Consider the following 27368-nt stretch of genomic DNA (forward strand, 5'->3'; position numbering starts at 1 on the left):
AAGAGGGAGGAGAAGCAGCAGCAGCAGCAGCTGGATCTCCCATGTATTCATACCCAAAGTTAGTGCATTTAACAAGCCCATGCTGTGGTGTAAACTTCCCAAGAATCAATACTTGAGAACAAGCATGTACACCTAAAACTGCATTTCAATGAATTTCCCTTGACATGATACTTACGTAGACTGGAAATAGTACTGCACTTCTACATACGCTGTATGGGAATTATAATCCCTCTCAGAGAGAGGCAACAACACGCCACCGCCTCCTCTCTCCGGAATTCCTGTGCTGCAAGCATTCCAAGAAGAGGCAACACTTCCAACGGGACACAAGAAAACAATGAAACTGGCAATTACCATGCGGCCAATCTTTGACAATATGAACACAATGAAAACACAGCAACCATAAATATGCAAGAATGGTTTCATTTTAGCAGATCCATAATCAAGTAAATGACCTATAAAAATGAGATGTCCTGGCTTTAGCCTCCGACCTGAATGCTCGAAAATAGTAAAAATTATGCAGCATACCATGAGTGCTATACCGGCTTATCTATGTACATTATTCCATGCAATCCGTTAGGTGATAATAAACCAGCTAGGAACAGGAATCTTGGACTTATATACCCATCCAAGATCTTCCAGTATCAAAAATAAACATTTTAATTTGAATTACAGCATTCCATCAATTGCACTTATTGGAGCAAAAGGTTCATATTGTCACATCTGGCACCTGCACAGCAGATTAATTATGAATAGGGTGGTTTGACACCCAAGAAGAGATTTTGATGTGATAGGAAAAGAAGGTATAATGGTAATTTTGATATGAAAGAGAAAGAACGTAACATCTCCCAAATCAACATCTCTTACTTTTTCTTAACAGTTACGCAAATGTTCCCATCTTTTAATTAAAAATGACCGCAAGCAGCTTTGACCAAAAATTACCAAATGATAGTAAAAGTCAATCACCATATGGTAACCATGGACATTGTTGAATCACTAATACCAATAATATATACTCACTGGACTAGCCAGACGAGTAGAATATTTTCTTCCATCACCAGGTTCTCAGATTCACACAAGTTTCCAATGTTGCATCAGTGTTTTTTGTGAAGTCAATTTTATGCAGCAACTGATGAGATTTATGAGCAACCAGTGCCAAATTATGGTTATTTAGACATTGAAACGAAATTGATAATGATGTACATTTGTGTGCTATGACCAATGCCCCAATGCATTTCTCAACTACCTTTCAATTTTTACGCTGGATGATCCCATGCTCGAATAAGTACTCCACGAATTCATCAATCAGATAAGGCCACGCACCCTCTGCATCATAGTTGGATAGTTGAGGATCAATTGTCTGCACCGAACAAGAAACAAATTAGAATACACACACACACACACACACAAATATACCTTAAGTTCTAAAACGAGCAGAGAATCTTTACGTTACAGGGGCAAAAAGCTCCCATTTTCAAGCATATCAATGGATTGTTTCATCCGAAACAAGATAATGAACAACAGTTATGGTCCTATGGATCTTGTAATAAAACACGATTATAAATAGGAAAAAAGAATTCAAATGTAATCAAATTAGAAAAATGAATGGTAAAATATGAAATAAACTTAATCCTAGATGTGCATCCAACTAGCACATACATTGTAAACAGAACAACAAAATCATGTATGTTGTATAAATAGAATATTGTACATGCTTTCATGTATGTTCTATAAATAGAAATATTGTACATGCTTTTATACACATGCAACAAGGTCTAAAAACTGGTTTCTAAGTTTCAGGTTTAGCAGTTCCACTGCAGTTTTTAAAAATTATTAAGAATTTTTACAACCAATAAATATGTTAAATAAAATATAGAGTAAATCACAAAAAAACTCCCTAAGGTTTACATTTATTACACTTACACCCAATAGTTTGTAAAACCTATACTTATACGCAGTTAAATTAATGGCATTAGTGAAACTGTTTATTTTACATGAAAAGTCAAAATTGCACTTAAGTGGAGAGAAGGTACACGTTTTCTTATGTTTTTGTGGTTGTTTTATCACTTAAAGTTATTTTGGTTTTTTTTTTTTGATATGACATTTGATTTCCATTTAAAGTTAACAGTTTGACTAATTTTCTGTTAAGATATATGGGTTAATGTTTTGGATAAAAATAAACCTCAAGAGGTAAGTGTAGGTTTTTCAAATTATTGGGTGTAAGTGCAATTTATCCCTAATCTTAGAGGGTTTTTTTAATTTACTCTAAAATATATTACAGACATATCCATATCAGCATATATGCACTACAGTAGAACTAACTACATATGGATGTGAAGTAGGTAACTTTTATCATATTATGTACCAGGTACCAACAAATAACTTATAAATTATGAAAAAGATTACAATTAGATATATCTCATCTGTTTGCCTATAATTAAACTCCAGCAAATGCAGGCTGTAATCCAAAGAACACATGCTCCAGGAAAACTTGTGCAGGCATAGGTGCTTGCGAGTACCTGCTATGTGAGATTGTATGGGATGTGCCCTTTATAGGCATGTCCCCATCTGCATGGATTGCCCTAGAGTATCCTACTGTAATTACAGAAATAAATTGTGATATCAGACTGGAAAAAACATATTCAACAAACAATTTGCATGTACCTTGACAAATTCCAATAGCTGAGACCAGGTGTCCCTTGAGATTGCCTTGTTATGCCTGACCTGAATCAGAAAGTTTGTGCTGAAATTAGATAATGTAATTTGGAAATTAGATGAACAAAGTAGAAATGCATCCAGAAGGATCAAGTGTAAAGGCAAGTGCAGCCAAAGCATGCAGCAGAATCACTATAAGTGTATTCTACAGTTACAAACTTGGAAATATATATTATATCAAGCCAAGAAATCATATATCAAAATAGGTAAGTTATTATATATATTAATGTTGATGCAAAAATACGACGTAATTTAAATTTCGTTCTCATAAAAGAAATTTGAATTGACGGAATCATGCAGCAAAATTTATTAAATGGAAAAGGTAAAAGCCCTACTTGTAAGAACTGGCACCAATGGTCAACTAAGGGCCAATGCTTTTCAGCAAAAAGTAACTGCCACATGCCAATAGCTGTATCCAGTGCCAGAGATTTTTGACCCTGCAATTATCACAGCATGTAAAAAACTCAGACAAAAACAGAAAGCAGTGACATGATTAACAGAAGAATGTAAGCTCCACAAATTCGTCAATCGTTGTTCTCACTTGGCTGACTCATCACAATTTGTTCTGTTCTTTAAAAATTCATTACCTCTTACTAAGTCATTGAGTTACAGTTCTTATTAAGGATCACTATATTTCACAATTGGTTGATGGGATTAATCATTCATTTTTTTCAAAAAAAGAAAAATCAAGGGCCAAGGAAAATATGATTAACATGGAAATGACATAAAATCATCAATCATTCAGTAACCTTTTTAACTGTATCAATAGCTAAAGCTGATCAAGGACATTAAGAGGAAAAACAGATTATAATCGAAAACAACTAATTTATACCTTCTCTTTAGCCCAACCAAATGCGAAGTTGTATATCTCACAAAATTTATCTGTATGACAGAGAACCAAGCAAACATCAATCTAATAAATATCACTTTTCCACCCAATGGAAGTCATTTTGCAAAATAAAGTTGTGTAAACATGGAAAATATTCACCAAGCACCAAAAACACATTTGCATCAACTTGTACTATATGATTTCACTTTCTTTTATTTTTAAATTGTAACTCCACAAGCAAAAATTCTAAACACATTTTAATAAAGCAAATACCATATCACTTCCAGAAGATTTAGAAAGTACATACTTTCATCTTTAAGCTCAGTACGCAGTGATGGTAATTTTTCACGAAATTTTTCAATCGAATCTATCCTGCATGAAGATGATTTGGTTTTAGCAGGCATCCTTTATTGCTTTAATAATAAAACATTGAATATAAAAATGGGAAAAAAACTATCAGCATAGAGTGCTAAAGTCCCACCCAACTGATTGTAATCCACTTATAAACTCCTGCCGAGAGAACTCACACATTGTGGCAGCCTTCATATGCCAGGATACAACCAACTGTTGCAAACACAGAAAACAGCCACATAGCACCTTTGCAGAAGGTAAACGTAAAGGTGACTACTGTAAAATTTTAAAGCAAAATAGCAAATATTATGTGAACTGCATCCCTAGCATATTGACAAAGTTTGCTGCGCAGAAGAAGAAGCATCCATGTAAATCAGGTTAACAGAACCAATTAACTAATTATCATTATTTGCCATCAGCAGTTCCCAATTGAACAAAACTAATCTATCTAATTGTCAAGCTACAATCTAATTTAACTGGCAAGGTTAGTCACATCCAGGTGGTTGGCTTCATGGTCTAGAATTTGATCTAAAAGTTCTAAAAAAAGTTTATGATGAACACTAATTCTGATGATGATCCTTTTTCAATTGTTGCCAACTTCCCAATGAAAGCAACTTGGGGAAAGAGATGGGTCTGCTATGAAACTTGGAAAACCACTTGGCAAGGAAAAGCTACATTAATGGATACACCAGTCTAGACAAATACAAGCAGGGAGACAACCTTCCAAAGTTCCTATAGAATTACACATACACAAAGGACAATGATAAATAGCAAACCGCAGTCATCTTTCATGTATAAAATAACTATCTAAGAAAGGCCAAAACTTAATCCTGAAATTCAATCCTCAAATTTCATTAGACAAGTCCATAGAAAAGCTTCCAGATTCTACTTAAAATCCAAATACTCATACATGGTTATAGAGAATTTCTTTTGGAAATTTAGTATGCCTGGGAAGTTACCATGTTAATGCAAAGGCATCTGAAAAATAAAGTTGCCACATTGCGTAATTACCAGCTTGGTTACAGTCGTTATCATAGCAGTCCAACATAAAAACCATTTATATTTGTTGGCTAAGAATAGCATAATTTATTCAAAGAAAGAAGTTGCTCATATTAGAAATGTACGCACCATTACAATATCTTGAGGATCCACCTGCATGAGAAAAATGAAAAGAAGAGCGTCAATGGCCATGTGGAGAATTTATAAGAAAGAATGAAATAAACACTCAAATGATGAAAATAGAACTTCTAGCTGCATGGTTCAGGAAAACCAAGTATACATAAATGCTGCACTGGTTAATTATATTTTGTACCATAGTCTTTTTTTTGGTTCACAAAATATCTAACTAGAGGGAAAGTGAAAGATTACTTCAAGTAATTTATCTTGATGGTTCTCCTTTGTCATATACAACTAGAAAGTAGAAGAAAGAGCACTCCAACTAATAGCATGCATACAATCTCTTGCACTCAAGGTTCTCCGTACTGGTACCGAACCCCGTACCGGTGCCACACTAGCACAGTGTCGGTACGGTACAGTACAACACGAAATTTTTTTGGCATACCGAATGCCGGTACGCCATCCGTACCGGTACCGGTACGGTACATCCCGTACTGCCCAGTTTGGACCAGTATGGCATATCACGCTTGCAATTATAGTCACAGACTGAACAATATGATTACGGACCAATCAGGACAACATTATATATCTACCAACATAAATAGAAATTTGACACCTCCATCATGTAGTTTTCCATATGTCTGGAGTCCAAATAGGATATGCATACACGCGTGCATGTACGCATGCATACAAAGAATGACCTTTCAGATGAAGAGAACTTAAGGATAAATAACAACACACATTTTCATCAGAAATGGTGAATGGACTCATCCACTAGACTTCAGAATAATGACTATCACAATCTTGATTATTGGGATTTCAAATATCTGATTCCTTTTCCACAGAATGGAAGCTATCTTAGACTTGGAAACATTTCCAGATGTGGTTTAATGTTATTCTGCTATGTGTTGGACACATGCACAAATATTTCTCTTCATTACCAAATGCAATTTTACACGCCCATCCAGCTAAATGACAACTACAGCTAACAGGATCGTGGGCGCCAGGCAAGAGTTTTCATAGTGCATTTGCGTGCTAACGGGAATAGGGAGGAAAAAAAATTAATAACATAATACAAACAAGGTTCGCCGTCTCAGTACCGGACCCCGTACCAATGCCATACTAGCACAATATCGGTACAGTATGATACGGATTTTTTTTTGGTGTACCAAGTGTCAGTACACCGCCTGTACCGGGCACCGGTACCGAACGATATAGTATGGTACATTCCGTACCGCCTGGTTCGGGTTGGTCCAACATACCATGAGTACAAATTTGAGAAACAGAAACCATGACATAACCTAGAGGTTCAATCTTGGCAACTATAAAGAAACCAAGAAATTCAAGGTCATGTATATGATGTATGCTTGTAATTTACACTACAAAGAAAATTTTGATTAATATTAAGCATTAGACTGTTGACACATGGCTATTCATGGTTGTTGTAAGGTTTAGAATCTTAACATGATGTTTCTGCTGCTTTGTCATCAAGCATGCGTGGTATCAGTAAATTGTCATTCCAGTCATTTGTCTCCAAAGTGGCTTATCGAGCACCTCTGGGTCCAACCTTACAGGCTTTAACTTCTAAAGAGAGCCAACGCTGCCCTAAATGAGTGCAACAGAAGGTTTCACACATGCAAAGAGGAACACGGAAGTGAAGATTTTGGTTATTAAACTTATTTTCATGTACTTTCCAAAAGACTGAAAATCAATGGTCTAAAACCAAACTGATTAGCCCAGTCTACCCAAGTCTGATTCAGAAGGTCAAAAAGAGAATAAGGGAGAACAGGTAAAATAAAATCAAAATAGAAAGGATGCAAAAACCAATAAAATAAATATTAATTACAATTCAAATTAAAGAACTGCCTTAGGAATCCAGCATTGTTCAAAACTTCACATTACTCCTTTTGCTCATGGGGGTCTTCTTTTTGTGTGTGCTCTTTTTCTTGGGACAGGGGGATATTCATTACAATTAGTCAAGACTGCCGAGTAGTTATAAAGCAGCTGAACTCAATAGTTTTTCCAATTAAATCAGTTGCAACAAGGTTCAAATCTAGTACAAAATGAAGAATTAGAAAGGGAGTTAAGAGTTATTGTTATTTCTTAAATTAAGGTCATGACATTAATTGTAGTAGCCAAATGCTTGATTTATCTTTTTCATGAAACAGAAGTTGGCTTAAAAAATCATTGGTATTAAAATGTCTCAATTTTGTTATACGTTGGATAAGGGAAAGTCACACAGTAATTATACCATGTCATACTATTCTCATGGTTTTTTACAGCTCCACTAAGGTGCAAATCGATCTGGTTAGATCTTGGAACAACTAAAAGCAGCAAAGAAGCAGAAGAACAAGGCATTTAGCCACCCCTTTCCACTGAACAAAAAGGTCAACTTTAAAGATTTGACCAGCCCTTTTCTTGGACATGAGTGAAGTTTTGTTCCCTTATGTTATCTTCCAGTTTAAGTTTCAGATTTGTTAAGTAGATGTCGGAAGGGTTTTGGATGCCTAACAGCACAGATTATTATTTCCTGTAGTTGGTCAGTAGTTCAGGTCTAATGGATGCCCAAATAAATTAGAATCCAGCACCCAATAGGTCTAAATTTACTTTCCTTTTCCACAGCCCAACTAAAATAAAAGAATCAACAAGAGACTGACCACACCGTTCCCATGGATGTTAGCTGGCTAATTGTTTTCTATTCGAAAAAACCTATTAGGAACCAAAAAAATAGCTGATTGAAGCCATTAAAAGATGGGGAGTGACTGGCTATTTGAGGGGTGATTGGACAGATAAGCTGGGAATTTTAATGAGAGAAAGAAAGCTGTAGGCCCTTCCTCCCTTGTTCTCCATATCCCATCTTTTTCCTTTCTCCTTCAATTTTATTAAATTCTTCTCTTTCTGTTTTCAACCAAACTAAAATCTATTTATTCACAAGCAATCCTCAAACGTCCACCAGAACTACATCATATTCATGTCAAGCATAATTATTATGTGGCCCAATCAAAATTCATCAAGGGTATTTCGCCACAAAGTAATGTGTCTATTCAAGGGTAAGCTTAGGTAAGATTTTGTATTTCGAAGATGGGAACACCCAGTGGAGCCTCAACTAGTAGGAATGGATCTAACCAACAACATGTTGGGTTGACACTCTCCAACCTAATATTAGTAACATAATCTAATAAATATACAATCTAAATATCATAAGCTTTTTAAGCAAGCATCATTGTTGATCATCACACAATACTTTTCCCATTACAATGGGACCCCTTGGCAGACTTCCTACCAATAATAAACAATATGAAAAAGTTGTCAACCAAATCAAATACAGCATTCGGATATCGACCATGTTAGATATTTGGACTTTTATAGGAATCAAGAGTTATGGTAGTTAATAATCTAGACTTTTAAGAACTTGAAGACAATGCAATTCACCAACAATCTGAAAGATGCATTGTCTCAAACACCACCTTCTTAGCAGGTAGTCAAGAGCTCAAGTTCCATGAGGTGTTCCAGGTTTTTGACCACCCCTTTGATGCAGGTACACTAGTTGGTGCAAGTGGGATGCTATGCTGCATGGATGAAGCACATTATGTTCTCACGAAGAATCACCAATAATACGATGCGAATTTGGTGTGTAGTTTGGGCCACTAAACCCCATTTTTCATAATCTGCATGGCAAAGTCTTATGTACTCCTGCCATTCAGGTCTTCTACCTCTTTTGTGAAAGAAAAATGGATTTTTACCAGTAAGATGTTAAGTAAAATGTTACACATGTTTGGTGACATCACCAAAACAACCAAGGGTAAAAACCCCCTGCTACCCACCAAAAGAAAAAGCAAAAAAAAAAAGAGAAAATTAACAACCCAATTGTCTGCAGGAATTGTCCCTAACAAATAATATTTTTAATTAAAGAGATCTCAGCCATCCCAGAAATTGTCTGATACCGAGATGGAGCAGGATCTCGGGTTATCTCGGCTGAGATAAGAAATTTGTTAAAAATAGGAAAAAGCCAAGATTTCAGAGATCCCAACTGATACTATAGGAATCAAGATTTCTGATATCCCAGTTAATATGGTAGACCCTGATTAACTTCCATCTTAATATAATTATTTGATTTTTTTAGTGATTAAAATTTAAATTTAAGATTGTAGAAAGCAAAATTGAAAAACCCAGCCAATCTTTTGATAGCATATCAGTCAGTACATCGGGATATATCAGTCTATATCAGACAAAATAGTTTGGACCAAGGTATAGGTTTTTTTATCCTACCAGAGACTGCCTGCTATATTTTGGCTGAGATACCGGCTCAGGTATTTTCAAGTGGAAACAACAGATTTTATCCACAAGCATCCCAACAATGCCAACTATCCCAATCAGAAATCCACTCAGATTTCCTTTACATACATGGATAAGATCCATTCTAAAACAACAGCAGGTCATGAAAAAGAGCAATAGATAGGAGGAGGAGGAGGAGAATATATACTTCAATTTTTTTGTTTTTCAACAGAAAATTTCTAAATATTTTCTTGGTTTGCCTTTTTTTTTTTGTTTTCTGCCTTATGACTTGTAAGTTGTGATTATTGTTTTTGTATACTTGCTTTATATTCTTAAATTCATTGAAAGATCGCATAGATAATATCAAACTTGTGGGCTTCTATCCCATCAGAAAGCTCAGCTTTGGAGGGTAAGGGGAATTAAGAATTACTAAATAAATCAAAACTTGTATAATATTTAGAGAATCTAAAACAACTGACAAATTTATACATAACTTGGTGCAGAAGGTCAAAGCATAGTTAGAAAAAACACATAAAATGAGAGCACACAAGAAAATACAACCAAGACTTATGGAATACAACTAACCAAAACTTACCTGCAAATCATTGCAAAGAAGAGATACACCATCAACCATGATCATATCAACATAAGGGTCTGCAAAATTCAAAGAAGTTAGCTGGAATCACAATCTTCAGCATAATAAACTTGTGCCCGTAATTTGGACCAAATAAAAAAATGACAGGGTGAAAAGAACAGATTAGATAATATTTCTTATTTATCACTTCAGTGACAATGTAGCCAATGCTGAAACTCAATATCTAAAACATAACATAGAGGATAGTCTTGTTTGAGTGACTGATAGTGTTCAAAATCACCCAACACCAGTAATGTTAAATTTCCAGATCATCACTGTGCCCAGCTCCTCAATGTTTTAAAATAGCTCATAATTCTGTCAGTTTCTAAGATTTTGATCTGCCTATACACAAATTCACCGCCAAAATGGACAGTGACTATGATTAAAAAAGTTCATAGGCCCGAGACTTTTTCTACAAATAAAACAAATTCATCAGTCAAACAGCACTAATGAAAGATATGGTAATCAATAAAAAAAGGATGATAGCCTTCAAGTAACAATTACCGAAAAGGTATTCAACCAACTAGCTCCCACCCCAAGCATTTTCTTTCTCAATTTCATCATCTAGAAGTGCATCATGAACAAAAACAGTAAGTCATGAAAAAAAGAAAGTTCCTCATAGATTATTTATCAAGTTCACCCTATAGCATCACTCATTACTAGGGAATCAATAAATTAGCATTTAGCAACACCTCCACCTGTTATAAATGGTAAACCATGCACTGAAAAACATGATGGTGCTCCCTTTTCTAACTAAATTGTTTTTAAAGAGTCAGGGCAACCATAAATGATTATGAAGCAGAAGAAAGTTAGGAACAAGATTCGTCGTCTCCATACCAAACCTTGTACTAGTAACATCTTCATACAATATTGGTACAGCTGGTATGGGGGTCGGTGCGGCATACCAACACTCGGTATACCTCCTGCATTATGTACCGATTCGATATCGGTACACTATAGTATACCCGGTACGCATCGCTACCAATGATACGTAGAAGATACTGGAATAATAGTAGATCATATAGAAAAAGATTGAACAGGGATTCCTTTTTTTAATATAATTAATTTAAAATGGCAACTTAGATTACCAAATATAAAGGTGGCTGACATAGTACTCAATAATTCACACAACTAAGACCTTACTTGGCATTGTTGCATGTAGTAGATCTTTTGCCTATAGAACTTTTTACTAGTAGAGCTTTTAATAAAAAGTGGTTTGCTGCTTCGTAACTATATTTCTGAAGTGCTACGAAAATTTAACATCTGTTTGATAACCAAATTGAGAAAGTGCTTTTAGTATTAGAAAATGATCATAAATGATGTTAAATAGTATTTTCAAATGTCTAACTATTTGTACTATCATTTATTAAAAAATATTCTTAATTTATAAATTATTTATAATTAACCTAAATAATATAATAAAGAATAAATTTTTAAATTTACTAGAAAGTATAGAAATATTTTTTATGATATCATATAATGTTATTAGAATAATGTAATAATATGATATTATTATTTTAGTACATTGTAAAAGTACTATAATATAAAATTAATGTAGTATAATTATATTATATTATTATAATATGATTACTATAATATAATAAGGATGATAGAAATATAATATTATAATATCATAATATCATATTATATATAATATAGTTTTATAATATTATAATATTATATTATGTTATATTTTATATTGTTAACTTAAAAATTAATTTAAATTATATCAAGTAGGGTTGCCTAAAAGCTCAAAATTAAAGCTTTTCCTTAGTAGACCTTTTTCAGCTTTTGGATGAGCTAAAAAGCTATTTCAAAAGTTTTACCAAACACCTTCAAATCTCCCAAAAGAGTTTATGGTTCTCTAAGAAGCATTTTTTGGCCCTCCAAAAGCAATGCCAAATGGGCCTAAGGCCCTCTTATGGGTAATTGATTATCTTAGATCTGTAACATCTCCTATCACATATGAGAGTTGATAAGTTGGAAAACTAATAAAGTGATAAGACCGAAGGATCTAAATCCGCCATCCATACAATTTCAGAATGCTAAATATAATTTAAAGGTGATCACTAATATCCCAAAAAATTTGGGATTTGGGTCAACCTTTCTTATCAATTACTCCAACTTCTGCATCATTTCATGTCCTATCATAGTCCATCACCATCATGTAGAGATATTACAAAGATATTATGTTTGAGCACAAATATTTTATAACAAAAGCCAGTAATCCAGGATTCAGATTTGGTACTTTCTGCATCAAGACAACTCAGCAGCAAGCATCCCAAATATTTCTGATAACAAGGGAGTGAAGTGCATGCATGAAAATGTCTTGGAAATGGCAGTCAATCATACAATACCAGACTGAATGGTGGTTCAAGTTCAATTGAACAGTGCTGATCATCAAGATAACTCAGCAATCACCAAGCTATAAGCGAAGTACAAAATCTGGCACATTCCATGGATGTGATAAAACATGGGTCATTAATATAGTGGAAGACAGTTGTTGCTCCCATTTTACCTATACAACTTAAGTGCAAGTGTCAAATCAATCAGTTGATAGAACTCAGACCATAAACAGGATAGAATTATTCATGAACCACAACTGTTGGAACATTGTGATTTCACTCATGTGAAGATAGCAAACTAAAATTATTTTGTAAACATTCAACTAGCAAATTGGCATGCATGCTTGACATCATTGCAAGCCACCAGAAAAGCCACTAAAAGTTCAAGATGCGTTTCAGCATCATGACAATAATCACAGGGCATCAACCCATCAAATACCATGCTCAAAAAAGGATAGCATGTCACACTATTCGAAAAATCTAGATACGGCACACGTGGAAGAATGAAGTAAAACTTAAGCCTTAAAAAAGGCTAGACATGCTGGTCATTTTTATCACATAGAAAAGCTGTAGAGATCCTCATTATAAGCCCATGACAACATCTTGCATGAACGATGTTATGCCTCATATATAGTTTTAAATAACAAAATGCATAACCAATGGACCAGCAAATGCAAGCTAAGCTTCCCAACACGCACATAATCATGACGTTGTCCAAACCCATGTGGTGGAACATGGTTGCATCCTCTAGGATCATCTAAATGAAACAAAAGATGAGGGCATTCCAATGCCATCGGCAACCGAACATATGAATAATGTAATCATTGAGAGAAGTATGATTTGGAAAGTGTAGAAGATTCAATTCTTGGATTTTCAATCTAGCACTGGTTATGAATGATGGCATTCAAGATATTGGAGATGGAATTAAACAAGTAGGCATGGTTCATGACACACTAGATGAGATATGGCCCATGCCTACAACTTCAAAGGAGAAACAATTTTGTATGTATGTTCACAGTGATTAGTGAGGCTTGACATTGCATTACATGGATGAACATGTGTTGATGTTGTGATTGGCTATGAGAAAGAAAACAGGCAGGTCACATGTCATGCCCCCAACCCCAGAATTACAATTCGAGGGCATGACAGTCGCTGCATACTTACAGGAGTTGGCCCTATAAGCATGCAAGGCATTCCACCTGTCAATGAATCCAACATAATCTAGAATTCATATAATTCATAAACAGGTAGTAGTGATTATCAAAACAACTAAACTATTAAACCAAAATATCACATATATCCATACACCACCACTATAGGTCATACACAGAGATCTTCTTCCAAGATTTGTAACTCAAACCTTTAGTATTTCATTTCATACACAATCCACAGACGACACTATAATATACACAATCTAAAACTAAATCTATAAATTACCAAGATGGTCTCGCCTCTAAGGAGCTTCCCCCAAAAGCTAGTACTCACTTAATCCCTAGTCTCGCGATCTAGGAAAACTGCGTGAAGATTATGAGCTTCAAACATTAGTAAGTAACAAATTCACTTTATATAATTGGATCAAGCCATATCAAGTAATTTAATTCATTAAAATTATACACAGCACGATACATCTGTACAAGTAAATAACATTTTCTTTCAATAACATCCATGTACTGACATAATGTATTTCATCTTTTCAATAGTATCAACCTAACAAATTGATACATCATATCAGAGTCAAAATAAGTATCCAGTCTCACAATCATACTCATATTCGTATACTTGAACCCTGAGTATCAAATTTCTAATCCATCTTAGCTCTACAACCCAAACTATGACCACTTACATCCCCTATAGCGTGGGTCATGCAGCCATATTTAACGCTTACGACAAGATCCTTAAGAAGAACAGTGATTATGAGGTCGCACTCACTACCAGTGGCTTAGGATATGCAGCCACATTTAACCCCTCTGGCGTAGGTCACACAGCCACATACATCCCCTATGGCATGGGTCACGCGCCCACATTTAATCCCTAGAGCGTAGGTCACATAATTGCTTCCGGATCCATACATAGTCAAGCTGAGAGTAGGTGATGCATATATCATCATATATAAATCTTCTTTTCTTCTTCTATACCACTTTTGAATTTTATATATGAACATGCAACAATTTCAATTTTGCATGTTTGATCCCATTATGATGATTCAATCATGCAGTTACTTATCAGAATTGCAATGCTAAATCAAATTCCACATAACTATGAAATTTCATATACAATTTATTTTTGGGAATCACAATATCAATTTGTACAATTAATTTTAAACCAATGTTATATAATGTAAATTTTATTTACCTCACAAATGCCTATAATCAGACAATATGATCACCTTGTTGAGGTTCCTCGAGACCTAATAATCCAAAAACCACACACAAATATCAAATCAATGGCACACTAATATTTTACAATAATTTCTAAAATCCCCAAAATTTCAAATTTTTCTTCTAAAATTTTCCAAAAATTCCAGAATCCTGGTTCCTAGGCTAATTATCGTTACAACAGGAGAAACGAGCCACTAGCCTTGCCTTGTTTTCCTCTCATAGGGCAAGAGCAGGAGGTGGCACAATGGAAGCCCCTCTCAGGCTAGCTCAGAGAGGAAAGAGAGAGACCGGGAGAAAAGAGATAGAGAAAAGAAGAAAGAGAGCGAGAAAGAGAGAGCACATGAGCGAGAGAGGGTGCGTGAGAGCGAGAGAGGGTGCGTGGCAGCGAGAGAAAATGAGAAAGATAAAGAGGGAGAGAGTGGTTGGGGGCATGGGGCACGGTGGAAGGAGAGAAGTGAGAGCAGGGAAGGCAATGGAGTAAGCTAGGGTTCAAATGTGGGTCGTGTGCGAGAAAAGAACAAGGCGCTCTCTGTTAATATCCCATCCCCCCCCCCTTCCATGCTTATCCACCAACACCGCCTAAGGCAGTGCCCGCTCCTCGACGTGCCATGGGTCCGCCTAAGGCGGTGCTTGCATGTGGTGTGGCTTGAACCTAAGTCTGATGCATCTCGGCTATGGGCCCATGTATTATATCACATATGATAGAATCTTGTCAAATTTAGGGCTAGTTTGACAAAATCCCGCTAGATCCAAGGGGAGAGGCAGAGAGAAAGCAAAGATAGTGAGGCACATCCCTGTCGAACTAAAAAAAATATAGTGAGGCTCATCCCTGTCGAACTAAAAAAAACCTTTAGAGGGTTCCTTTTTTTCTTGCACTAGGGGTAGCAACCTCAATTCGCCATAAGAATTTTTTTAAAAAAAAGACCTTGAGAGGTCTTGTTTCTAATCCTATGAGGTTCAAGCCCCACAACCCTGCCCCCTTCCTCCCCCTTCCACTGGTTGCTGCTCTCTTCCTAGCCTATCCCACTGAATTCAGCACAAACTTCACAAACAGGCACTTAGTTGACACACCACCCATAAGAGTTAACAAGCTAGAGAAGAAAAAAGAGAGGCATAAAAGTCAACAAACCTACAAAAATTTAAAAATGGTGACCATGTGCACAGGGCTCTCGCCATTGCGAGGATTGGAGAAGTTCAGACATATGCAGCCTTACCCCGCATGCAAAAAGGTTATTTGTGTGTTTTGAACTTGTAACCTCCCAGTCACGATGGAGCAACATTACCATCGAGCTAAGGCTCGCCCTCTTGACAAAACTCCAAAAACTGATGAAGCTATATAAACGATCAAAATGAGAGCTGAATACACATCATAGTGTGACATTGAGCAACAAATTTATATCAAGGCGATGACGTTAATGGAACATCAAAATACAAAGTTCATATCATAACTCTCTTTGCATGTGTAGCAAGTAGAGTTTGTATTATAAAAGCTACTCTGATCCACAAATGTTAATCTCAATAGCCATCAAAGGGACATCATCGTCATCCTAAAAACCTTTTCTTATCAAACAGGATCTATGGAGTAAAATTCTTGGCCTGAAAGGCCCCTCGAAAAGATTGCACAGAATTAACAACCCTCAACCTAAGCTCAACCCCCTAGGATCATTGGTAAAACTTGAGAAAGGCAATTTTAGGTAAGAACAAGGCCTACCACCAAAACTAGCTGGCCCATGGGAGAGTACACAGTGCTACCTTGTTAATTGCAATATAAGTTAATGCAACCATGGAGCAAACCACCAAAATTTCCCTAGATTTTGAAACCTCTAGATAAAGAGGAGATGACAAGGTTTGGTTAAGTCTAGGGAACTATTTAATCTTTGAACCACAAACTATTTACCAAGTCCAATCGAAAAGCATATTCGTATGAGACATGCACAACATAAGGAAACAATACAATGATACTCCAGTTTGAGGTTTCCATGAACCTGCAAATTGGCACCTTCACTTTGGTCATGGTAGACTACTTGTCCTTTCCTCTCTTATCTTATCATCAAGCGCCTATGAGCTTCATACCAAGAGTTCATATTTATTATCATTACAAACATCATAACTATTCTTTTCAAGTCACACAATCATATATCTCATAAACTTATTGACATTAACACAGTATTTTCAAATTTTATCCAAGTTTCCCAATTTTGTTACAATTTAACATAAAGGTACATGAAAAGGAAATCATGAAATGCGTGGCAAGTTCCTCCTAATCTATTACTTGCTTTAATCAATAGTATATTCTAATATACCCCCTTTTTATTACTTGTATCAATCTGTAGAATATTCCTAGCTTCTAAAGCAATTTTGCGGAAACTTTGTGTAATTTATTGTAAATGAATCAGAAGCCTTAATTTGCAGCTACAATGATATCTTCTAAACAAAATTTATCAGCCTATATATGTATTCCTCTAATACTTCTTTCTGTTACATGAATCTCAAATACTTTGCCAAGTTCCTTCAAAACTTGGAAAGCTGACTATAGAGGTTCGCATCAACTAATGCAACTTCATGATGCTGATTAACGATTATAAGCAAGTAATTCATGGGAGCATTAACCAATAAAATCCTAAACCATAAATGAAATAAAATAGTTGATGTCTTACACGTTCTACAATAAGAAGCAATTAAAAGGCTATCTTATATTAAGCATTGTTAAGAAGCTGAGTTGGCTTGAAATACCTCTAAAATAAACACATAATAGCCAAACAGATCGTAGTCATATGACACATTTTGTTTTGTCATGCAAATAGTATTATATATAACCTATTAAGTTAGCATGTGTCACAATATATCACACGGTGCATACTGAATGTTTGAAATCCTAGTATTGGATACAATTTCTTCGCTTCATTATTTCCGAATGTTTTTATATAAAATCTAGTAAGTTGTCATCCACCAAACTATATCACATGGTGCATATTCATTGTTTTAAATGCTAATATTGGATACAATTTCTTCCCTTTGTTATTTCCAACTGTGAATTACCTTCTCATTGTGATGCGCCTACTATGTACTCATTGAAAATATGGGAAAATAGAAGTTTAAATTATGGCATTCTAGAAATCAAGATGACCTTGAATACAAATGACAGATGATGCATCACCTGTAAAGGGCTCATCTAGAGACCCAGGCCAATAAAACCCTAAGATAAGCTCATTACATGCATTAAACTTCAATCTATCAAGTCATAAACATGTGTCTAATGCAATTTGATCTCTTAGGGATGTTTAAGTGTGCAATATGGAAGCTAGAGCAAGAAGTGTTCAGGAGAGTCTTGCTCTAATTAAACTTTTCAAAGCTTGATGTGTTCATGTCAGAGGTACATGTCAATATAAAGATACATTCGACTCATAAAGTTATCAAAATACAAACAGCTTAAGAGCTTATCCAAAGGCAAAAGCATGAGTTTTAGGCCAATCATAAATTTCAAAGGTGTGATCTTTACACCAGAGCTAAGAAGAGTGAATGAAAAGGTTGGAGCAAATCAATCCTCTATATTCTTATCATATTACAATCCAGATATTTATGCACTAGAGGAATTCTAAGAACTAGTTACAGAATATAATATTTCTTCAAATGTGAGAGACTGTAAGTCACATAACTTGCCTTTGTATCTATTGTAAAGCTCTTCAAGATGTCTAGAGTCAGTCACTGCTCTAATTTGCGGTTGGCTATAGAAAAAGTCAAAAGCCCCCTCCAAATGCCAATCACTGGCTTTCAAAGATTGAAGAGCAACCTTCTCACTGCACCATTGCAACAACATGACTTACAAGATCTCAGAACATTGGAAAACAATATTGCATACCACTCGCAAAATAATAACTGAAATTAACTAAATATTCAACACATACTCTAGCACACTCTGGTCATGCACAAGACAGGCATCAAATCACTATATAAATTGAGACAATATTAACAACCATGCTGAATGCCTCAAATCATCTAAGAATTTGGAAATTTGAAATTAAGAATGACTTTAGTATCAATCACAAAAGGGAGAAGAATTTCCTTTTATGGACTATAATGATAGAGAATTCATGTAAAAGCTTCAAGCAGGAATGACATTTCTCATAGAGGATCAAACCTACATTCTATACAGACTAGGGAAGAAAGAAAATAAAAAATATACAATTTGAAGGTGCAAAGTTTGGACGAGTATCAGAAAATGTTCATGTCATTGCTAGAACTAACGAAGACATTCTTTGTGAAGATCAACAAGAATATCCAAGACAACAAACATTGGGAAAGCTGCCGATACAACTAACGAAGACATTCTTTGTAAGGATCAACAAGAATGTCCATATTAGTAACTATCTAATACTATGTAAATGTCCTCCTAATGTGTAACATACCTCGATTCATATTTTTCTTACTTACGACAGCTGTCGATACTCCAAAGTTGTTGCTGCCCTCTCTAAATATTTTGGTCTGTTGAAAAGAACTATGTTGTACTATATTAATGATAGAAGATATCAGTTAACTTACACGTCCCTTAAATTAACTTGCCTCTTCTAGATATAAGTTTACGACTTCTAGATCTGGCTCCATCTTGTAAATCACATTACAGAGAGCGGTCAAAAGTTCGTCATCCATATCGATTCTAAATACAATGTACTGAAACCGAGGGTTCGGATAGTATGCTACACATAGAGTGCGTTATTGTTTTAGTAAAATTAAACAAATATAGGAGCAGTCTAATTTTCAATATTCTTGCTTACCTGCTAGATGCAAGTTTCTACCCATCTAGTAGTCCCACCACTGCTCAATAATGTCAATGTACTCCTAAGCATGCATTGGATCAGCCTCAATGTACTCCCAGGTCTTTGCCCTCTCGATCATGTGATACAGGAAGCCAAGAAATGCTAAACTGGCCCGTACCGAACCGATCTGATCTTTGACCGGTCCGATTCGGCTTTAAAAAATGGTTCCGACCTCATAGAACCGGTCGATACTAGTTGCGTAGCGGACGGAACCAAACGGTTCCATCCGGTATGGCTAGGAACCGGTGTGAACCGGTTGGTTCGCATCGATTCCAAATTTTTTTGTCGTAGTGCACGCACTGTATCCTTTTTGGCTACATAGAAAAAGACATCAGAAACTTTTTGGCTAATGCATTATCAACCTTAAACCGAAATCATAGAAACATCAGAAAACATAAAAAAAAACAACAAAAAAAATCAAATTACACTTAAATTCATAGAAAAGTTCGAAAAGAGAGAATTCCAAAAAAAAGCGTGCAGAATTAGAAACTAGACCGAACCAGTGGTACCGATTTGGTACCGAATCGGTTCGGTCCAAACCGGCGCCGAACCAGTCCGGTAGCCGATCGGTACGCCTATTGGTACTAGTTCGACATACCTTGCAAAAAGCCCATCTGACGTAAGGCTACTTTCTTCTTAAGAAGGCTATCAAGTACAACTTAGTAACAAACCGTGTGACTCCTAGTCTCCAAATCTCTTCTCCTGCATACCTCCTCATCAGTGAAAGGATCCACGTATGGTCATAAATATACTTGGTGATAGTTTAGGTTGTCTCCACTGTCTGTTGCACCCTACGAATTTTCGCAATATTCATCAACATAAGATCGATACAATGTACATCAGATGAAATCCAGAAAATGTAGTCAAAATCTCTCCGATGGTCTTATATTACGGCCCATTATTAATGATGATCTGCACGACATTCTTCTCCTACTTAATCAATCACCTCCTCCATAAGTGAGAATATAAGTCGCGCCGTGCACCTGATCAAAAGCATCAACCGACTTGCAGAAAAAAATTTTCATATCACAGTGTCAGAAAGTTAATGATGCTCCGCTTAGTAGGATCGGTCCAACCATCACACATCACAGTCAGTCCATATATGAGTCATTTGCTTTTGTCGGGGACAATCCATTTCTCTAGCCCTATCTTATTATTGTCAAAAAGCTCATTGTAGATATCCTTCGGGCCTGGAGGATCTACGCCGAGACCGGCAGTCTGAATGGCATTAGGATATGGCTAAAGTGGAACTAAGATCCAATAGCTCGCCACATATTCTTCTTTTTATCCTTCTTCAGCATTGAGTCAATCTTTTGCTGCTTTGAATCTCTGCTGAAAAAGACATAAATCTAAATCATGAATTGTTGCTGGTGGTGGAATATCCCTAAATGACTTCTTTCTGCTACCAAAAGCCTCCAGCATGGATGCAATCTGCCCATCGCCTCTGCTGACGGCCTCTCTGACTGAGATGGTCCTTCTGAACTCTGGATCTGGCCTGCTGCTCATAAAATCGGAGCCCGACTCACAGTACAAGGGTCCAAATCGAGCCCTATGCCTGGCCACCTCATCATGCCGCCATTGATCATCCAGACTCGCCTGCATTGCAGCTTGGATTTGTGCCTTCTCGTCATCTAGAGCAGACGCCTCCTTTATCTTTCTAGAGTGATAGAAATATGGCTCTACCACTTGATGGTCCATCTCTGCCTTCTTCTTGGCAATCCTTTTTTTCACTACTTTAAAATCAGTGAAGTGTTTCTTCATCAGCTGTCGATCCTTCTGTAGATATTTTCGGCACATAAATACGTCAAAATAACCACCAACTAAGTGTTGCTTCAACCCGGTTACCTCTCCAATGATGCCGGCCCAAGAGCATTTACCCATGGTCCCAGCCAATGTCACGCACTCGATCCTTATTTTTTCTTTATACCTCTATTCCTGCAGGTTTATCAAGTACGTCAGTTTATCAATTATTTAAAAATAGCAAAATTAATTTACGACATAGATATTTCTTTACCTTAAAACATACATCAAATTTATCACCCTAATTTTATTTATTTATTTATATATTTTTAATAATTTTTAAATTTAAAAATATGTTTAAATATCATAAATTCAAAAAATATGATTTTTTTACCTCAAAAATTACTTTTGAATTATGTAATACGTACTACTATTTTTTTTAATTTTCTATATTATTTATATATTTTATATTATTTTTTAAATTTAAAAATAATTAATAAATATTAATATTTAAAATAATTAAATTCAGCTCAGATTCATGTAGAACATAATAATGGATGCTACAAATAATTTTATAGGCCCTCGAGCATGCATCAAAGGCTACTTATTTCTCATTTTTTTTCTAAATTTAGACCTAGGCCACTACGTGCATGATCGAATCAAAAGTTGAATAAATAGACACCAATTTTTATAAAGAGTAGCTTGCATGCTCCTAAATACATTTTTGATTTTATAATTTTTTATTTTTTATTTATATTTAAAATTTATCCTTTTAGAATCCAAAAAGATATTTTAATTTTTAAAAATATATATAATCCAAGAATTAAAAAATTTTATGTTAGCGTGTACTTCATCCGTAAATCTACAACAGATAAAAAAATAAGCCCAAATCAAAAATTTTGGCATAATCTTCTCTTATTTGCAATTTTTAAGCTATCTTTTCAAGCCTCAAAAAAAGGAGATAGAAAAGAGAAAGCACACCTTATTTAGCCTTGGATCTTCCTTCTGATAGCCTGAGTTGATGTTGTTCACAGATTTTTTTGGCACGGAGAAGCGGTGGAGCCGCTTTCAAATTGCATTAGAAAGGTCCTCTTGAGCCTTCCCAATGCCACCTAATGCAGTGACAATAATGCCATACCCAATCCAATTCGAAACCAGGTTGATCCGGTGCGAACTGGCCAGTTTGGGCACCGAACCGGCTGGATCCAGTCAGTAAAGGACAGATTCCAGCCAATCCAATAGCGGTTCTGGCAGGAATCGAATAGGATTGCCAAACCGACCCAGTTTCGCACCGGATCGGCTCGGTACTGCTTGAACCAGGCGGTTCGGCCCAGTTTGGCAGACCCTGCTCTATAGTTTCAACTAGATTATGAGTCAGATTTTTAGTGCCATGATCTTTGCTCAAATAAGAACGGGATGGCTAGCCTAGTATCGCACAAAGGATCGGGACCAGTCTGTTTATCCAATATGTTCATATTATCAAATGCTAATATGGGCTCAGTACCTGGATCGAAGTCATGTCCAAGGCGTTGACTACAAACAAGATCCTAATGTCAACGAGTGACATCTATACTCCATCAGAGACTAGATGTAGTTACGTATTTGGTAATTCAAACCAATTTAATATATGTATTTTAGAGCTCAAAAATATGCATTATCTATGTTTAATTGTTACAAATCTATGTTTAATAACTATAATTGCATCAACTCCATTAAGTTTGCCACCATTGAACTCGATAGTTACACCTATTTGTTCAACACTATACTTTGATTCTGCCCTTCTAAAAGGAACATCGCTTCTCACAATTCTTTTTCCATCTACCAAAACTATTGAAAATCTTTCAAACAAAGTACGCATATGACATACAAAAAACTCACGCTTCTTTATCTCTAAAGATGGGGTGTCCTAATCATCCAACAGTTATTCCATCCTCGTTAAGCAATTACATGGTCTCTCAGGAGCAATACACCCTTAAAATCATAATTTAAGGATCCATAATCTTAGAATAACCTTAAAGATCAAAAAATTGAAAAAAAAATAAAAAAAATAAAAAAGGCAAAAAAAACATTGAATCAGTACCAAATCAGCACGCATTCAGTACAATTTGGCTCCGTAATTGTGAATATTAAATAATATATGCATCTGAATTCATCTTTAGACACATCATAATATCCCCTTACAATTCCTTGTTTTTCAATGCAAAACATATAAACAATTATATAAATAATCGAAATAGGAGGATTTCCAGCTCAAATTAAGACCAAAATGAAATGTTGTAAAGAAATAACCATACCAAAGCAAACACAAAATAAGGTCATCAAAAGGAAAATCTCAATGAAATCAACAGGTCTTTAGAGTAATAGAGTAGGGGAGGGGAGCTCTATCTGTAAAAAGTAAAAAAAAGGTTCTTTGCTTGAAGCAATCAAGGGAAACCATGCTTGAGCAAGATATAAGGCATCCAAAGGCTGTGACAAGGAGAGTTGTAGCGAGCAATGCACGCCCAGCCCTCCCCACCCCGCCCCCAACCAAAACAAAAAAAAAACCTACAAAGATAAAGTTGTCCAAATCCTTTGTACAACCACTAAAACCTAGGCATGCTCAGCCCACCCAACCCCAAAATCTAGCAGAAGACCATCAAGCTATGCTAAGACAAATAACAGGCTGAATCCACTTATACCAATAAAACTAAGAGCAGATATCTCATGCTTTTAAACGTTCAAACTGGCATGACATTATTATCCATAGAAAAAGAAAACCTTAACAATTTGGCATGGGACCACGAGATAATGTGAGGCTTCAGACTTTGGAGGCCAGCCTTCAAGGCTTAAACATTATATAATAAGATAAATTGTCATATATAGTGTGCTTTGAATACTAACTGTTACAACTTACAACAATTACATGAAACCTCAATTATGTAGAAAATATATATAGAATAGAAATACTGATCAATTGCAATCGACACATGTATATTATCCATTATGTAACTATTTTGGCCATCATGATTTGATAATACCACGCATTCAACAGTTTAAACACACAAAAAACAAGTACTTGAAAATGAATTCCTCAATTACTTTACTGTCATAAGGCATTATGTTTTCTAGTGACCATCCGAAAATAAGAATAATCTAGATTAAAAATAAATTTTAAAATTCATTTGTAATAATTTTTTCATATCAAAAATTATAATAACTTAAGATAATTTCAGATCATCGATACTCTATGCCCAAAAAACTGTTATAATCATGTCAATTCATTGTTCTTAGAAACCCCACCACAAAAAAAGAGTTAGAATTTTGTCCTCGCCCCTAAAGGCATCAGAGTTAAGCATAACACTAGTTGGACGAATGGTTACTAGATATGACATTAAGCACCTTGACCCACAGATATGAATTTAACGAGCAAGAAATCAGTGGAATGATTGAGTTTGCATATTATGCCAGACTCTTCACCTTCCATCCCTATATCTTCAGATTCGTTGTGAGAGATAAGTATACAAAATATTATAAAGCAATTGCAAGGTTATCCCACTTCCCAAGTATCTAATTTAGATGCAGTGCAGGTACTATTTTCATGTTGAATCTTCAGTAATGATCCATGTTAGATGATGATAACACATCCATGAGTAAAGAGCCAGTAATAATGCCAATATAACCCGACTATAAGAAATCTCGGTTGATCCCAACATATCTGTGCCCATAAGCAAAGTCAAAGAAAAATGTAAGACTGAGAAGTCTGAAAACATGCATCAATTAAACATCAAGAAGTATACCTGGTTCCAGTTATTGCCATGAATTGCTGAACTTTGTCACGGTGTCCTCTTCCCAATTTATGCTGTCAACAATACACACGACTTGATTGAGAACAGTAAGAACTCCCTCTATTTAAGAGATCTAGCCATGAACAGACAATAACAGCCTGTCTTTTTTTTTTCCAAACGTTAGTAACAGAGTTCAAGCCCATAGTATAGTTCATATCCAGATTATTTGCAACCCCATGATCAAACCAAGCTCATTCATTTGTAACAAGAAAAAAAAAAAGATAACAAAGGAATCAACGTAATCAAAGCAAGAAAGTAACTCAGCAAAACAATATGTTCTTTTGATTTTAATTACTTAAAACAGCTTCAAATTGAACTGTATGGTTTTTTATGCAATTGAATTGAAGTTTTAACTATCAAAAACTCCAAGCTTCCTGTAAAGAATAACTATTTTGACTGCAGAAAAAATCTTTCGCCTTTTTATTTTTCCTCAAACAATTTGTAATCAAGCAATAGCATATAAATAACTTTGAAGATAGCTCAGAATTCTTGTTAGGAAGATGATGCACCAACACACAGAATTTAACAATAATTTATTAAAATTATATATATCATTCATCAAATTCAACAAAAAAGGAACTCCCAAGCAATAACACTGCTTAAAAAGAAAAACAAAATTATAGATAACTGCATGCCGCAAATAAATATCTAAAAATCAGGGGAAAGGGAGAAGAATTCTTAGTTAGAATAAAGAAAAACGGGAGAAAAATAACAGTCACGCAATCAGCAATCCCTGACCAAAAACCGAATAAAGAAAAAAAATCTCATGATCCTAACCATCCTGAGTTCGTTGCGGAAACCCTAGAAATCCGAAAAGCAATCGTTCGAAAGGGCGTCGGAGAGAGGAGAATTAGGGTTTGGAAGTGTCCTCCTTCCTCCCTCTCTCCCCCCCTTTCTCTTTCCCCTTTGCGCTCTGCTTACGAGATTCCGAACCAGCTTGTCGCCAGGGACCCGATTCCTTCCCCTCAATGATTATAATACCCTTCATTCGTCCTTTATTATCAAAAACGTTTACTTCCGTACAATGTAAGAAAGAAATAGATGGAGGGCGGTAGTGGAACCCATAGGTGTGCCGCCATCAGATTTGGGGATGTCATCGCAGCCGTGGATTTGGGAACGGACGGTTACAAATGGGTGTGGTCCCGGGTTTAGGGCTCCTTTTATCCGACGAGGGCGGCCCCGGGGACAAGCTGTCAATGACGCTTATTTTGGATGCAGCACCATGTTACACCTAATACCATATGGTTCGAATCAAGGAAATGACAACCAATACCTTGTTGTTTTGGCAAACGCCAAATGGGCACTAATAGCCAGGGACCTGTGCGCAAAGAGGCCGCATGATCATATCCGATCACCACTCTTAAAGCAGCTTCAGGGCCCAATCGGGTGGTTGCATGTGCGGAAGACCTGACCCCGCTCCGGACAGCCAATAGCATCTATCTACAGTTTACAAATCTATGGTTGATTGGTCTTCAAATTCTTTCTATATCTACACTAAATAAGTGGCTCACTTGCTGAAGAAATCATGATCTTCTTGAAGAGAGAGAGACCTTTAAATGAGCACATTAATGTGAAGTTTGTCCCAATACAAATTAGAAATTGGCACAATCATAAGATGTTTTTCCTGATGCAGTCCAACATTAATAATTGTGCTCATTAGAAAACAATGGAATTGCTCAAAAATTATGAAAAGGATATAATAAGATCTTGTTTTCATTAATTGTAAGCAATGCATTACATTTTTATGTTGGTATTAGATCTGTTGATAAAAATGAGAAAATCTTCTCGGTATACTAAAAATTGAAATGTGCAATGGGCATGACGAAGATGGATAGAAATATAGATTCTCAGGAGATAATGGTGGATCCAATTAATGGAGATAAATGACAATGTGTGGTGAACATAGACGAGACATCTAAAATGAAACCTCTTCCTTGATAATCTCCTAACTATGATATTGTCATTAGTGGAAATTGTATACAAGATTTTTTTATTGATCAAGATTTTGGATAATATTACATCGAACACCTACCTGTGAGAGATAAAATATCAGGCATTATTATCTCAATATTACAAATACATACAATTCAATCTATTGTTTGATGTAAGTACATTGATCGAGGTACTTTTCTTTGATATGACAAAGGCAAACAGATTTGTTACTATGATGTTTCATTACATTTAAATGTACAAAAGGTGTAGTTTTTCCATTCTTTTGTGATTAGCTTTAATTATATCTCAAGCAATGTAAACGAATTTATGATATCTCGATATCTATAGCTAATAATGGAACTATAAACATATAACTAAAAGATGGAAAAGAGAAAAATAGAGTACAAATGCAAAGATA

At 35.6% G+C, this 27368-nt stretch overlaps 1 protein-coding gene across 1 annotated transcript; it reads right to left on the reverse strand.

Annotated features, from left to right (window-relative positions):
* Positions 1–982: 982 nt before the first annotated feature.
* Positions 983–25983, reverse strand: LOC103724063 (uncharacterized). The gene is made up of 11 exons (XM_026800358.3): positions 25796–25983; positions 24971–25032; positions 18301–18437; positions 9879–9937; positions 5021–5044; positions 4023–4105; positions 3849–3913; positions 3545–3594; positions 3048–3149; positions 2662–2721; positions 983–1357 (listed from the first exon to the last, which is right to left on the reverse strand). The coding sequence occupies exons 1-11, from the start codon at positions 25796–25798 to the stop codon at positions 1247–1249; spliced, it is 756 nt and encodes a 251-aa protein (XP_026656159.1). The 5' UTR covers positions 25799–25983; the 3' UTR covers positions 983–1246.
* Between the last annotated feature and the right edge of the window lie 1385 nt (positions 25984–27368).

Source organism: Phoenix dactylifera, chromosome 15, assembly GCF_051530095.1.
Source record: "Phoenix dactylifera cultivar Ajwa chromosome 15, Ajwa_hap1_PhDact_Kaust_v1.1, whole genome shotgun sequence".
In the NCBI taxonomy this organism is placed as follows: domain Eukaryota; kingdom Viridiplantae; phylum Streptophyta; class Magnoliopsida; order Arecales; family Arecaceae; genus Phoenix; species Phoenix dactylifera.

What these genes read in the sequence shown, in the direction of transcription:
- LOC103724063 (XM_026800358.3), bottom strand. An exon ending in ATGGCAATAACTGGAACCAG is followed by an intron (nt 18,438 to 24,970) that starts GTATACTTCTTG and finishes GCAATGGTGCAG; the next exon opens with TGAGAAGGTTGCTCTTCAAT. An exon ending in AGCTATTGGAATTTGTCAAG is followed by an intron (nt 1,358 to 2,661) that starts GTACATGCAAAT and finishes TGTTCGGTGCAG; the next exon opens with ACAATTGATCCTCAACTATC.